The 15,151-nt window shown below is 42.7% G+C and overlaps 2 protein-coding genes across 5 annotated transcripts in view; both read left to right on the top strand.

The window, feature by feature from the left end:
- The window catches only part of ccny (cyclin Y), a 38,003-nt gene extending 32,797 nt beyond the window's left edge, over positions 1 to 5,206 (top strand). For all 4 annotated transcript variants that reach the window (XM_047568211.1, XM_047568209.1, XM_047568210.1 and 1 more), the window contains 2 exons: positions 564 to 726; positions 1,571 to 5,206. In XM_047568211.1, the coding sequence (XP_047424167.1) occupies positions 564 to 726; positions 1,571 to 1,687 (280 nt within the window). In that variant the 3' untranslated portion in view covers positions 1,688 to 5,206. The remainder of the gene's footprint in view (positions 1 to 563; positions 727 to 1,570) is intronic.
- Positions 5,207 to 6,817: 1,611 nt separating this feature from the next.
- LOC124995766 (cytochrome P450 2F2-like) lies at positions 6,818 to 14,832 on the top strand. Its single transcript, XM_047568423.1, has 13 exons — positions 6,818 to 7,728; positions 7,855 to 8,858; positions 11,359 to 11,454; positions 11,736 to 11,895; positions 12,166 to 12,318; positions 12,424 to 12,584; positions 13,257 to 13,325; positions 13,413 to 13,517; positions 13,596 to 13,734; positions 13,829 to 13,914; positions 14,013 to 14,114; positions 14,231 to 14,372; positions 14,450 to 14,832. The coding sequence occupies exons 1-13, from the start codon at positions 7,665 to 7,667 to the stop codon at positions 14,659 to 14,661; spliced, it is 2,493 nt and encodes an 830-aa protein (XP_047424379.1). The 5' UTR covers positions 6,818 to 7,664; the 3' UTR covers positions 14,662 to 14,832.
- Positions 14,833 to 15,151: the final 319 nt, after the last annotated feature.

Raw genomic sequence — 15,151 nt, 5'->3', positions numbered from 1 at the left:
TCTAAATTTAGCTCGTCTGTTGCTGGATGCTTTTAAATGTGTGTGGGCGAAGAACAAAGGCCAAGAAGAAGGAGAGATGAATTGTGGTTACAATGCAAAATGAATCGGTCATGACTGAAGAGAGGCGGCTGAAAGCAACTGTCATCACGGTGCAGAAAGGATCACGGAGCTTTCAAACATGAGGCGGCGCATGACAATAACATTTTTCGGGAGCTGGATTAATGTTCTTTCTTACACATAATGCTCTGAGCTCCTTCCTTAGATGGCATTCACTTTCATTATGAAGGCTGATGTTTGGAGGGTGTGCTGGGGATTTTAGTCAGTGCATTTGTGTTGGTACCCTAACATGTCTGTGTGAGGTGATGGATTTGCAAGTAGGAAGGTCTCATGTGGACTAATGCTTTCTCCCTTTGTCTCCACTCAGTCTATACATGATCTCTTTGCAGACAGAGATACAATTTCAGAGGATGAAGTCCGACTTTATTTGATTGTCAAATAGGTCAGGTTAAATAAAAATGGTCTCATTTCTCAACTCACACCTCTTCTATGTCTTTCTACTGAAGGAATGAGCTGGAGCGTCAGTTCCTGGAGCTGCTGCAGTTCAACATCAACGTGCCGTCCAGCGTCTATGCCAAGTATTACTTTGACCTGCGCTCCCTGGCCGAGGCCAACAACCTCAGCTTCCCCCTGGAGCCCCTCAGCAGGGAGAAGGCCCAGAAACTAGAGGTGAGGACAACCCAAATACTGCAGACAGATTCTGAGATCAAATACTAGCTGAAACCAATTTATTGCGGCCTGAGGATGTGGAGTTCAATGAACCAAGTCCAGAGGGGTAATTAGTATTTTGAAGAGGCTCAGCTCAGTATGCATGCACTCAGAACTTCAGAGATTAGAGATGCTCTGCTGGGTGAAAGGCTGGATGTGGGGCAGTGTTGCTGGGAAATTAACTTCACTTAGCACAGTAAAAGAAATACAGAAGTCATAATCAGCAGTGAGAAGTCATCCTTGAATACTGTTTGGAAGCAGTTTGGTAGATGATTCTTACTATACTGCAGACGCCATTGTTGTCTCTTCTCAGACCTGTAGCTACCAGAAGTTCCTTATAGGACCGGTTGAACCACTATTAGGTCACAAGTTCAGAGGTTTACTCCTGCAGTCTTCCAATAATGTAGTCTCATTGCCAGATGAGGGCCATCTCCAGTGTAACGTTGTAAGTTGTCAAGTTATTGACTTGACAACTTTCTTTTACGTACCTGAATATAATGTGACTACTGAAGCCAGGACTCGCACATAACAGGACAAAACCAGAAGAAAAAGGAAATATAAATGAATGATGCATCAGCCTAAATGATGGGATTTTGACATTTCTGCTCTCACTCGAACCAATCAAGTATAACATTATGATTTACGGCCTGGTGTAGCTACCAGGTCCAAAGTCTCCCAGCAGAACAGGGCTCCAAATGTGCTTGATGTATGAACACAGTCCAACTTAGAACAAACACGCTGTCGAATCAATCTCCCTAAAATAAATGGTAGTGCTCATCCCCGTTTCATTTCGTCTTTGTTTCAGGCCATCTCACGGTTGTGCGATGACAAGTACAAGGACTTGAAGAAACAAGCCAAGAAGCGGTCGGTGAGCGCGGACAACCTGACAGTGGTGCGGTGGTGTCCAGCCATCATTTCCTAACACTGGCTGCCTCCAGAGGAATATATAGACCTGTACTGTATTTCTGCCTGGTGAGACCAGGTGGGCAGCAGTGGATCTGTCTGGAATACACACACACACACACACGCACACACACACACACACACATACACACATAGACACACACTTTCAGGCACGTTTTCAAGTGTGATTGCACCCTCTCTGGTTGTTGTACATAAAAGAAGTCCCACTGGCTGCCTGCACTGAACCAAACAGAGCTGCTGAGCTGAACCAAACTGAAGTGTGTGAGTGAAAGTTGCTGGAATGGAGACCTTGACTGCGGAAGGGAGCGCAGCCAAAAAGGAAATGGCGAAATTGAGACTGTGTGAAGTCGGGGAATGAAAAATAGGAACAAGGTTAAATAGCAAAATACACGACATAAGAGCAGCAACAGCAGCGTTCCATAATTCCCTGTGAGGCACAGCCGGCACGTACAGCTGATTGAGAGGAGGCCATGTACATTCCTTTAATTCTAATCTTCTGGTTCAGCGAGTTCCTTTGCTGGAGCATGAGATAAATCTTTTGACAGCTTATAGGCACATTGCAAATTTCAAATCCTCAGTGTGTTTTGTTGGCGTTTGTTCTTTTGTATTCCCATCACGCAGAAGCCTCTGCTCACAGATTCAAACATTCACAAAGGAAGGACGCGTACATTCCTCTGTTAACTTGAGTGTAGAGTAAATGTAGTTGACTGGACTACATATCATTGCGGCCGTACAACTGGAGTTCTCATCCACAGACACACAAGTTTTTAGACAAGAAATGGGAATTCCAACTTAAAAACACACAGCGTGGCCACCCAGCCACCATTCAGATGAAGCAATATCCATGCATCGGTTCGTTGTCGCGATTAAGAAACAAAGACACAATGAAGCATGCATACTTGGGAGAAGATTGACTGAAAGACAGATAATACTGTAGAGCTTCTGTTATACTTTATTCACTGCCATTGTCCTGACCTGTGGTGCCTGTAATAAGCTAGTTTAACAGTTCTCCCCTTTCTACCGGAGGAACAGATCAAATAACTGAAGTATTTTATTTTATTTGTCCTTTAACATTTTGTACGGATCTTCCAGCTGATAAAGAAACAGCACAAATGGAAATATTATGATTGGGAAGCCACTAAAAGCATGATGAGTTGTTTTTCCCTTTGCTGGTCCATAGACTGGACCAATATGAAAGGAAAAGAAGTGATGATTGAAACACTGCTTACAAAATGATAGATTGTATAAATTTTGCAAAATTTTCTTTGTACAGTGTAAATACAGCGGCAGTGTGCAAAATCTGTTAAAAACACACACACACAAAAAAAAACAGAATGATGTTATTTATATTGGATCAGTTTTTACTGTGTTGGGGGGTAAATATGTCTGCTTCTTTGTTCCTATGACAAATCAAGTAAAGAGAAAGGTGAAGTATTAACATTTAAATGGGAGACACCACTTTTTGTCTGTTTTCTTGTCAAAGTTTTGCGCTGTAGAAAATGCCAATTTTTTTATGTCTTGCATACTGTACATGGTATATGGATAAAATAATTCAAACTCATTTTATGATTTTTTTTTTTTTTTTTTTTTTTTTAAGATTTTCTAACCCCAGTCTGTGGTAGCATTATCTGATTCATGTTTTTGATCTAAGTAATGATGGTAGTTTTATATGGCGTCATAAAACCGACAAAAGTGCAGGAGACGGGTCAAAATATGAATGCATCAATAAATAATAGTTTGATTAGTTCATGAAATAAGAAATAACTTCAGCTGTTTCAATGTCTTACTTTGCACCAATCTGTGCAACGTTTACTTTTCCTCATGCTAACTTTGCTAGTTGGCTTTGTTAGCTTGCAGTCAAAAATGCTTTAGCCACTTTTTGGCTACTGTTACAAGAGTTTATCCAGTATACTGTTAAATATAAGGATGACTAATGTTACATGCACTGGCTGTTGGGCTTTTATTTTAGTCTTAATGCAGATGTTAGCATCACTCAGCTATGGAGCTAAAGGCCGCAAGTAAGCTAGTTACTCACAGTCCTCTCAAACTTGAAGACACACAAACCCCGAATAGAAAGGAAATAATAAAGAGATTTAATCAAAAATGTCTTTAGCCATAGATTGGCTGGTTGGTGTGAAAAATATAATATGAAAAGCTTTTTGGTTTGCCAGTAACTGGTGTTTTGAGAAAAAAAGTTACAATACAATATTATTTACTGATGTATTCGGTTAAACATTTGACTTATGCGAGAGCCTTTCGCTGCATTTGGTCAGTTTTGGACCTCATTAACAGTGTTCTACATGAACAATTCACATTCCTGATTTGCGTATTTTTCTTGAGCTGGAGATGTAGTTGAAGTTAAAGTCTTCAAACTTTAATTGATTTAAGTCATTCAAGTCAAATTCGGTTACGGGAAGTTAACATTAACTTTACAACAGTGGTTGTTTGCCTTACAATCATCTCTAGACTGTTTCTTTCGCGTGGGCCTAAAAATACCACGGCCTGGAACCTCGAAGCTTTTTTTAATAAAATAAAAATGTGAGAAAAAAAAAGGTGAAGTTTCAAAATTCTCAGTCTCTAGGTTCATTTATGCATTTCATTGGCAACTCCCCCAACTGTGATGTAAGTTTTGTTGCTTGTCAAGCTCTTAGAGAACCAGTCAGGCCTGACCTGCAGGTTGTGAGACGGGACAGAACTGTACCAAAGTCGTGGAGAAATGAAGGACCATCCTGTTGTTGCTCTGGCCCAGCCCGTTTGCACATTGAAGTACACGACAAAAACAAGGTGTCTGGTCTTAGAAAGAAGAAGAAAAAGTGCTTATTTGGGCTTTGAACGAGTGGAACATAATTTTAAAAAAGTGTTTAACGTGTCTTTAGGGAAGTGACGTTACTGGAGTTGCTGTTGTGAGTTCAAACTGTTAGAGGTATTCAAAGATTGTATATCCTATTTATTGTATGTGTGTGTGTGCGCATACAGCCCAGCCAGGTGTTGTCTACACCCAGAGATAAGACGTGTGGTCAGCTGTGAGTCCCGAGGTAGAAAATGTACTACTCTGACAGCCCTCGTGGCGTCCTGTCAGCTCGGCGTGCGTCACAGCCTTGTGCACTGAACTCTACCTCTGCATAGAGTTTTACCTTTTTCTTAATGTTCCTTCCTTCCTCGCTACGATGACAATTTTTTTGGATTTGACATATTCAGCCTTGATCATGACGGTTCCCACGCTAACGTCAGTCAACTGCTGTAGCTGTGAACTTTTCTTTTTCCTTTAGCCCCCCCTCCATCGTCATTGATGGATATTTCAAACCAGTCGTACTGTATTCTGTTATTGTCAGCGTATTATTTTCCTCTCCAATTAATCTGTCATTTGTTCCTGTTCTCAGTTTGCCAAACTCTTCTTCTCTGTATGTTGTCGACTATGATTTTAAGACATGCTCCCATTTTTCTTCTGAAGCAATGTTTAGGGGAAAAAAATGAAAATAGATCTGTGCAAGAATAAACTTTAAAACCTTGCAATAAACCCTGTGTATCTCTTCCTTCTTTCCTTGAAAAGATCAGTTACACACACACTTAGACCTCTGAGACATTTTGATATTTGAGATGTGACTCGGTATGTTTCTATACGTTTTTAACTGATTCAGAGCAAGTGGTAATACAGAGATTAACATGTCATTGGGAGACACATTTAGTCTTTGGTACTAGCTTTAATTTGTATTTTAGTTTCTGCTCTGGTAATCGCTATCAATGCAGCGAAGAGGTGAACCTTAGTGAAAGTCAATGTCAAAGCATTCAAATCGACTGTAGAGGGGTTAAGGTAGAGCGTGTGAACAGACCCTCCTTATTGACTTTTTGCCTTCATTAAAACTGAAATATATTCTGCACACAAACTCACCATTCATGCTGTAGTTTGTGAATATTTGAAGCTTACAATGTCTTAAGATTTGTTTGGCTGTTAACAAATCTTAGACATTTGATTTCCATTTTTTTTTTTTTTTTTTTTTAAATTTCAAAATAAAAGAGAAGAACCAAACCAAAAGAAATTGTGTTCTAAATCTGCCATAATTGTCAGACAAATGCAAAACGTTAATATATAATTAGTGGGGGAAAAAGTAAAACAAAAAAAATTAATATGTTATACTTAATGGGGTTAGCAGTCTGTTTCTCAATCATGTTTTCATAATCAGTGAATCAGTCTGATACTTTAAATTCTGGTAACTTCTAAAACCAAGATTCCGAATGACAAATGAGGAACAGCTGTTGGATCCGGTAGATCACTGAGGAATGAGGTTGTAGGTTGCTGGAAGTAGAAGGGGAATATCAGCCTGAAATTAAAACAATAGTATGTTTTATGTGAGCCCTGACTGCGTAAGATACACAAACACTCCTTGACATTCCTTCATTGCCTTTTATGACATTTATAGGCAGCCGAAGTGTAGGAGAAGTCTTCCCTGCTCGGTGAAAACAGGTGCACATCATTAACTCTAAACAGGGAGAGAACACTGTTGAGTAGTTGAGGGTGGGGTCCACCTATTAAACAGGTTGTGCTACACCAGAGCTAGTGTGTTCATGTGTGTGCTAATAGGTAAGTTAATAAACTTGGTTTGCATTATGCAGGTATGTTAAATTACTTACTTTTGTCACTGTTATTATGAGTATTTTTTGAAAGCCTTCTACTTTTTGGCTCCCCCTGTGCTTACCTGAGGAGATGGTACGGTCCCATTTATATAAGCTGTCTATGGTTGCGTAGGTGTGTTGGCTAATCAGGAGCCATTTCAGTTCTAGGGTCATGCTTCTTTGCCTATCGAATAGATTTATTTTAAGTGGCCTCCCAGTACTAATTTAAATGCAATGTTTTTTTAATGTCTGTTTAGTTTATATGAAAAATCAACTGCATTCCAAAATCTGCTATCCACTCTGAATGTTCTGAGGGATTTTTAGTGTGAGCCACAATGCAAGTGCTAATGACCACTGATCTGTAGCGATTACCAACCAAGCCGACTGTCTTTAGCCGTGTGTCCTCCCCAGAGACTTTTCTCATGAGAGAGGCTGAAAGTGGCATGTGACAGAGAATCCGATTATATGTAACCTGTAAAATAATCACATGGTAAAATCTGTACAGTGAAGATGCAGGTCCAGTCAAGAAGCTAATTTACAGTTAACCTTGTTTTATTCATTACAACAGAGTAAACGGCGTTTTATACGTTGTAATATAAACTTCTCTTGCACATCAATGATTTCTGACTACACAGTAAATCATTGTCCACTGGCATCAGCTGTGGGAAAGAGTGCTTTACAACCTTCTTATATTTCACGGCAGTAAATCCATAGTCTGCTGTACATGTTGCCTTGATTTATCGGTGAAGCATGTAGCTGTAAATGCTGTTATGTTTTTTTTGTTTTGTTTTGTTTTTTATGGAGCAGCCAGTTTGAACATGTTTTGTTATTGTGCTGGAGAACCGAATACAACAATTTAGAATGAGTAAGCCAGGAGGCTCGTTCCTCTCCTGTAAGGACGACCGGCAGCACCAAAATATCTCTGCAATGCCAGGACGGCGACATGCTTTTGGAAGTGTGTTAAGAATAGACCCACAATGGGGCTTGCTCCCGTCTTCTGTTGTCTGAGGACAGACAGTTGTCTGCAGAGGACAGAGGAGGAAGTAAGAGTATTTACTGTGTGCAGGTTACTTCATTCAGCCTTGGAGAAACTTGGGTGACTCATATGGACCCAACTGGATTTTACCTTCAAAGACAAAACGCATGCTCCCCCTAAGAGAGAATGGTGTGAGCCGGAGGACCGCTGGAAACTTAGCGTCCTTCCTCCTCGAGGTTATTGGGCTACTGATAGCTACTGTTGGTCGAAAGCCTAGAGGTGGACAGTGAAGACGAGACATAGACAGGGAGTGAGGATTAAGGGTTTTACCCTTGTGGCCTGGAACTGGAGGACAGGAAGATTTTAGAGGGCCTCGAGCACAGCAAGCATGTTGGGATCCAGTGCGTCAGAGGTCCTCTTTATCTCTGTCAATCACAGCATCACTTTGATGGGTGAGTTGACTTCACTGACTATGTTGAGTAAAGTGTTTAGGCTTCTCTTTGCAGCTACAAACATGAGTACAATCTTTATTGGGACTTCTTGGCACATTTTATATTCTAGTGCGGTTGTTTTTTCAGGAAAGGTGTGGCTCACTGTGATGATCTTCCTCCGTATCCTGATCCTCCTCTTCGCTGGCTACCCTCTCTACCAGGACGAGCAGGAGAGATTTGTGTGTAACACTATTCAGCCTGGCTGCGCCAACGTGTGCTATGACATGTTTTCCCCTGTCTCACTCTTCCGCTTCTGGCTGGTGCAACTCATCGCTTTGTGTCTCCCGTACATCATCTTTGTTATTTACGTGGTACACAAGGTGTCAAATACCCTCACGGTGGACATCAACTCCTGGGGACACACCAAAGCCTTCCAGCTGCTCAAAATCCACCACGAACCTTTCAATAACGTGCCCGTAAACAAGAGTCCTGCGGTGTTTGAACAGCCGGGGTGGACCCAGTGTTTCACTGGAGCCTACATACTCCATCTGATGTTCAGGACCCTGCTGGAAGCCGGGTTTGGAGCAGCTCACTACTATCTGTTTGGCTTCTACATTCCCAGAAGGTTTCTGTGCCAGCACCCACCCTGCACTACCCAGGTGGACTGCTACGTCTCCAGGCCCACTGAGAAGACCGTCATGCTCAACTTCATGCTCGGTGTTGCCGCTCTGTCCCTTTTCCTAAATGTGCTGGACTTTATCTGCGCAGTCAAACGCTCAGTGAGGCAGAAGAGCAAGAGGAAGATGATGGTGGGGAAAGTATTTGAGGAGGAGCAGTGTTTCCTTTCATCTGGAGAAGCCTCCAAGGGGACTGACCTAAACGCCCCTCTAGCTCAGCAAGATCCCGAGGCACATTCTGGTCAGTCGGGGAGTTTTCGCAAGAGGCGAGGCAGCAAGGCCTCTGGTGGAGGGGGTGCACTCGATTTAGTCCAGTCGCCACCATCCCTGGAGCGTTGCTCTCCAGGACCTCCTGGCTTTAACACAAATGGGAACAATGGTTACTCGGCTTCCCAAGAAGACGCTCCAGAGAAGGATGGCAGTGAGGTGGCTCTCTGCCCCCAGGAGCCGATAGGGACGCCAAGATCCATTCGTGTAAGCAAACGCAGCCGGCTCAAACCTCCACCTCCCCCCAGACGGGACTTTGGGTTGCCCTTTGTGGGGTCACCTGCCCCAGTCGGGGATGTTTCTACAACAGCAGTCTGTACCAGGAAGGTGGGCCAGTATACACTAGTTGAGCTGAGCAGTGGCACAGAGTTCCAGGGTAGCGATGATGGGCAAGAGAAGAGATCAGAGTGGGTGTGATTGCTTTATTTCCAGGTTACTTTGGAACATACAAATGAGGTGAATGGATGTGGGAACGATACAAGAGACAAACGACAACTGTTGAAGCTGGGAATTCCTATACCCTCTACCTCATTTTACAGTACAGGTTGCTCTGTCACTTGAGGAGAATACCAATTGACAATGGGTTCACCAGAGGCCTTAAGACTCACAATCCTATATTTAATGTGATTTTTTGGAACAGGTCTCCTTTGAGGAGGAGTCTCCCTGTGATGAAAGGTGACAGGATTCCAACAGACCCCTCTTAACAAAACAAGTCAGGAATGACACTAAACTCTAGCCTTGAGCGTCCTTGAGCAAAACTTATCCTTGGAAAAAAAAGATCTAAAAGAGTGCCGCCCACCTGTTTCTTCCCATGTTGGTTTAACCCCTTCCTCCTCTGACTTACTGTCCATAAACAAAGGCAGGCCTTGACCTGTCTTACATACACAACCCCCACCTCAGCCACTCGATACGATATCAACATGGAGCTCCTCCTTTTATGTGTGTGTCACCGGGGTCAAAGTGGACACGGGGCAGCCTCTGGGCCCTGTTCTTGGGCTTTGGGTGACCTTTTGGAGTGAGAGGTAAAAGGAAAGGCAGTAATCTCACTACAGCGGGGTTAGCAGTGCTTACAGAAAAGGAATAGGATTCCTCTAGAGAGGTGAAGGACACTATGAAGGCCCCTAAAGCTGACATAGGATCACAAAGCAATTATGTTTTTCCCCATAGGGGCTCTGTATTTATGGAGACAGCTTGTCACTCTATTTCAGGTCCTCGCTGAGCTTACAAACCTTAGCATAGGTCGGCACTGGAAATAGAGCGCAGTGGAGCGTTGTCTGTTGTCCTTCAGGATATCTGCTATCTGCTTTACTGTGGCTTTGATTTCACTTTGATCAAAGCTCAGTTAATACAGACTAGACAGCAACATCCCATCAAGACACATGTCAGTCTCAGACAATATAATACCATGTTTCTTTGCTGGAGTGTACCCGGTCATAATAGTTTCTTAAAATCTGTGGACAAAGAAAGTGTGACTCCCACAGTAAATCAGCGACGTCGCTTTGTAGATCAGGGACCAGTCTTTGTGTAAAGCGATAGCTCTTGTGGGCTTTTTGAAGATGACAACAAAGGCTTCTGGCCTTGTATCTTACCTAGTTACAGGATGCTGCAGATGGACGGCCACGGGGTTTTCATCACAGCAAAGTGGCGAGTATAGACACTCAGTTGTGTTGTCTGAAACAAGCTGCCTTTAAATCTAAAATGAAGAAACATGGAGAAATTACTTCTTAAATTATACTATTATGGATTGTTTGAATTCTATTATATTATTGCCATTTCTACGTGACGATGTCTATAACATTTTCTTTGCATGCTGCATAATTCCAATAAACGTATTCATCTTCCAATAGAACATATATAAATACACTCCTGTACTGTTCCCTATGCTGATGTGTGAAGCATATTTCTTTTTTTGTTGTTGTTGCCGTTCGATTCCTTCTTGTACTTTTGTGTTTCCCTCATTGACTCTGAAATGTGAAATGCTCTCGCTCTATGACAGCTGTTCACGAGTAAATTCTGAATTAATCTAAACTGCTATGAAACACTGACAATGATGGGACTTTTCAAAGCACTTTATTGTAGCCACTCTTGTTTGCTCCAGTCCAATGTGCACCGATGGTGTAGTTTGATGTGATGCTGCCCTCCAGTGACTCACAATGTGCAATGCCGTCATGTGTTTAATGTTGACAGGAAATCAGCTGCTCTCTGGTATTTTGAGGATTGGTTGGATTTGTTTTTCCTGACGTGCATTTTCTAAATGTCCTTGAAGTGGCTTCCACTGACAACAAGATGTATCCCAATACTTGATATATTAAAATCTTTCCTTCAGATTTATATGCTTTCTTTTTCTCTATTCCCTACCATCATCAATCATAGCTGCTTAGCTTGTCTTTTGAGAACATGCGTCACAGGTGTGTCTCATGCTGCTGATCTAGAAAAACAGAGCAGCTGTAAAAGAGAGCAAGCAAAACAGAGGGGCCTAGCCAGTGTCAATCAGTTCAAGCCAGAACCTGCTGTGTTAGTAGTCTTACGCATGTCTATAATAAGCTGGCTGCTGATTTACATTTGGAAGGGGCAGGGCTGAGATTTGAGCAACAGACAAAAGTCAGTGGAGCCTCTTCAGATCAGCCCAGCGTGTGCTACCATGTTCGTTTCTCTCATCTTACTGTGGATCTGTGCATTCTTCTTCGTTTTGTGTCTCAAATGTCAGAGACCCAAGAACTTTCCTCCAGGACCTTCCGCACTGCCGGTACTGGGTAACCTGCTGAACCTCAGCCTGGATAATCCCATGAGAGACTTTGAGAGGGTAGGAAAAACACAGACTCCTACGTTACTTTTAAGCTACCTTTAAGCTACCTTTGTGTTAAATCAACAGGTTAAATCGTGAGGTTATGAATTGCAAAGGCCGTCCATAGTCTCAGCCTATAAAAGCAAGTTATCAATTCAGCTTAACCTGAGCAAAGTAAGCAACTGAATTGTTAACTGGTGCTCAATCACTTCGGTGCGGATTAAAACCCGTCTTGTTGCATTGCTGCAGTAATTCAAGTAATTTGACGTCTAAGAGCTTATTACCGGTCTCTTTCTTAGCTAAGGAACTGCTATGGAAACGTGTACAGTCTCTTCCTTGGACCCAAACCAGCAGTCATCATCAACGGGCTGCAGGCCATGAAGGAAGCTATGATAACAAAAGCTGCTGATTTTGCTGGACGACCTCAGGACATTTTTGTCAGCGACCTTACTCAAAATGGTAAGAGGTGATACATGGCCTTCTTATCAGTTTATGAGTCAGATAATGTGCCATTTGGATTTTGTTACATTTCAAGTTATACAGATATAACAGCCAGTCTTACAACCAATCAAAACCTTTTTGTTGTAAACAAATTGAACTTCACAGCACTCGGAAAGCTCACCTAACTTGAAAGGCATCTTTACTGGGGCATAACCAGGGGGATGTTCATCTGATTACGATTCAGCAGACGTTTGTCTCACTTTAAACCTTCGTCCATGGCCATTACAGGAATGGTTCTAGCAGACTACGGCACGGGTTGGAAGGAGCATCGTCGCTTTGCTCTAATGACCTTGAGGAATTTTGGCCTTGGGAAGCAGTCGATGGAGCAGAGGATTCTGGGAGAAATGGATTACACAATGGAAACACTGGAAAAACGCATTGGTATGCCATTGGCAAGCGCATTCACTGCAGCTCCTCATGCAGTACACAACGTTAGCACATCCTTCCGGTTTCCATGAACTGAGTGGGATGTTGCGTCTGCCACAGGTACAGCACTGAGCCCTCAAGTCTTGTTTCACAATGTGGCCTCCAACATCATCTGCCAGGTTCTGTTTGGTACCCGTTACGACTATGACGATGAGTTCATCAAAGTGGTTGTTCAGTGCTTTAAGGAGAACTCCAAGATAGCTAATGGAGCTTGGGCTATGGTGAGTCACATCATGTTTTTAAGTGAAAAAACTCAAAGGAAATGTTGGTAACAATGCAAGATGAGGCAGAAAAGTGAATTAAGTAACTAAAACTTAACACTCTATGGAATACAAAACAGGTGTTAATGGCAAAGCGTGAAAGACTTACTGAAGTACTGATGGATCACATTCCATCCTTTCTGTGAATTATGAAGCATATGCTCATAGTGACATTTTAAGTTGTTTAACAGCAATTGAATTGTTAATTGTGGGCATGCTACATCCTGTCAGATGCCTGTAGCTAGCTCCATACACTTGAAACTGAATAACTTTGGCTATGCTTAGCTGAAAGCTAAAAGTATTAGCAACACCACTTCAACATGTTTACATTAGATAGGACAGGAAAATTAACTGCCCTCATTTGTTGAGGGGACATACAGCAACTTCAAAATCCTCATGTGTTGTGAAAACTCTCCTGTCTTTTTGCTGATCCTTTGTAGTCTAATCAGCTGTTGCCATTCCTGGAATAACAAATGTTCCATTTGGATTTTATGTCAGTGAATCAAACTTTTCGCTATTTGACCGTGCATGGATATCTGCATTTGCTATTTCTGGGGGGTGCACAAAAGTTACTGTCTGCAACTGTTAAATCAAACACATCTTGAGGTGTCAATAATTTATCTCTTGTTTCAGCTGTACGACTCTGTTCCCATGATTCGAAAGCTGCCGCTGCCCTTCATGAAGGCCTTTAGGAACATAGAGGTGGGTTTACATAGCTTCTTTTATGTCCCTTGACATAAACTACCAACTCTGAACTTGGGGTTTTAATTGTCGTGCGTTGATTTTCAGACTTGCAAAAACCTCGTATCTCATCTGATTTCTGAGCACAAGGCCACCAGAGTCCCCCGGCAACCACGAGACTTCCTTGACTGCTACCTGGATGAACTGGATACGGTGAGTGTCATACAAATAAAGCGCTCATAGCCAAGAGAGAATCCAAAGCAAAGCAAACTATCCCTCTTCTGTCTCCAGCGAGGCAACTGCGGCTCCTCGTTCTGCGAGGATCGACTCGTCATGTTCATTCTAGACCTTCACTTTGCAGGGACCGACACCACGTCCAACACGCTGCTCACCGGCTTCCTCTACCTCATGACGCACCCTCGCATACAAGGTGCGTCTGCACCGTGCACTGCACATATTCAGCATGTTCTATCATTATCTTCTATGTGTATGACAGAGTATGTGTGCGGCCTTCTGTGCGTCAGAACGATGTCAGCAGGAGATAGATCATGTTTTGGGGAAGAGGGATCAGGCCAGTTATGATGACAGACACAACATGCCTTACGTGCAGGTATGCTATTACATGCACTGACATAAGTTCCATTGTTATAAAGTAGAGCTACAATCACTGTTTGAGATTTTCCTGTCATGTAATCTGTTTTAATCCAGGCTGTGATCCATGAAGTCCAGAGGGTAGCCAACACTGTCCCTCTTAGCGTCTTCCACTGTACAACAAAAGACACGGAGCTCATGGGCTATTCCTTACCTAGGGTAAAAAGCGCCCGAGTCATGTTTCCATTCTACGATCTTACTAAGCAAACAATCAGCTATTAACTTACAAAGAACTTTTTTTCTCACTCCCTCTGTGCTCTCCATTTTCACCACAGGGTACGTCGATCATCCAGAACCTGAACTCTGTGCTCACTGAGGAGGGACAGTGGAAGTTCCCCCACGAGTTCAACCCTGAGAACTTCCTCAACGACCACGGGGAGTTTGTTAAGCCAGAGGCCTTCATGCCTTTCTCTGCAGGTACGAGAGCCTGAACTCCTTCATATGCCGATTTTTAAGAGCAGCGCGTGACTAACTGATTAAAAAACATGTCCCAGGACCTCGCATGTGTCTCGGAGAAGGTCTGGCTCGAATGGAGCTCTTCCTCATCATGGTGACATTGCTGAGGAAGTTCGAGTTCATTTGGCCAGAAGACGGCGGGCGGCCAGACTATGCCCCGGTGTACGGGGTCACTCTGTCTCCCAGACCTTACCGCATGAAGGTTCAGCTCAGGGCCACGCAGCAGACCGACTGCAGATACACAGAATGAACCATGACTCACTGAACATTCACAAACCACCTTGGAAGGAGTGTAACCCTTGATTTTGTTGAGTTTTTATTCCAGAAAACCCAAAATTGTGTGTGTGTTATATTTTTAATTACGACACGAGTTAATAAAATGACAAATCTGTATCAAATAAATTGATATAAGAAGACTGCATTCATTTTCTGTCAGAGTTATTGTTTCTTATACTATTTCTATTTTGTCTTAATTTGTCCAACCATGCATGCGTTTGGTAATTGCCACAAAATATGCATGAGTACAAATAACCATCTACTTTCATGGAGGAAAATCTTAAATTGATGGCGCCATCAAGTGGCCAATGTTGGATATTGCAGTTAAAGTTTTTGGGCGCAAAAAAACTCATACAGGCTGATTCCTGTAGAAAAGTCACAGGTCCAGATTGTGACTGCTGTATGACCGGGTCAGAGCATCTATAAAACTGCTGCTCTTGTGGAGTGATCTTTTTCTACGATGG

This window comes from Mugil cephalus, chromosome 18, assembly GCF_022458985.1.
Source record: "Mugil cephalus isolate CIBA_MC_2020 chromosome 18, CIBA_Mcephalus_1.1, whole genome shotgun sequence".
NCBI lineage: Eukaryota > Metazoa > Chordata > Actinopteri > Mugiliformes > Mugilidae > Mugil > Mugil cephalus.
Note: the sequence above shows the minus strand (reverse complement) of the source record. Positions and strands in the feature narration are given on the sequence as shown.

Bases quoted from the DNA above. Each gene is read 5' to 3' on its own strand.
- LOC124995766 (XM_047568423.1), top strand. From the start codon at position 7,665: ATGTTGGGATCCAGTGCGTCAGAGGTCCTCTTTATCTCTGTCAATCAC. The intron at 13,735-13,828 runs GTGCGTCTGCAC...TCTGTGCGTCAG, and splicing joins GACGCACCCTCGCATACAAG to AACGATGTCAGCAGGAGATA. The intron at 14,373-14,449 runs GTACGAGAGCCT...AACATGTCCCAG, and splicing joins CTTCATGCCTTTCTCTGCAG to GACCTCGCATGTGTCTCGGA.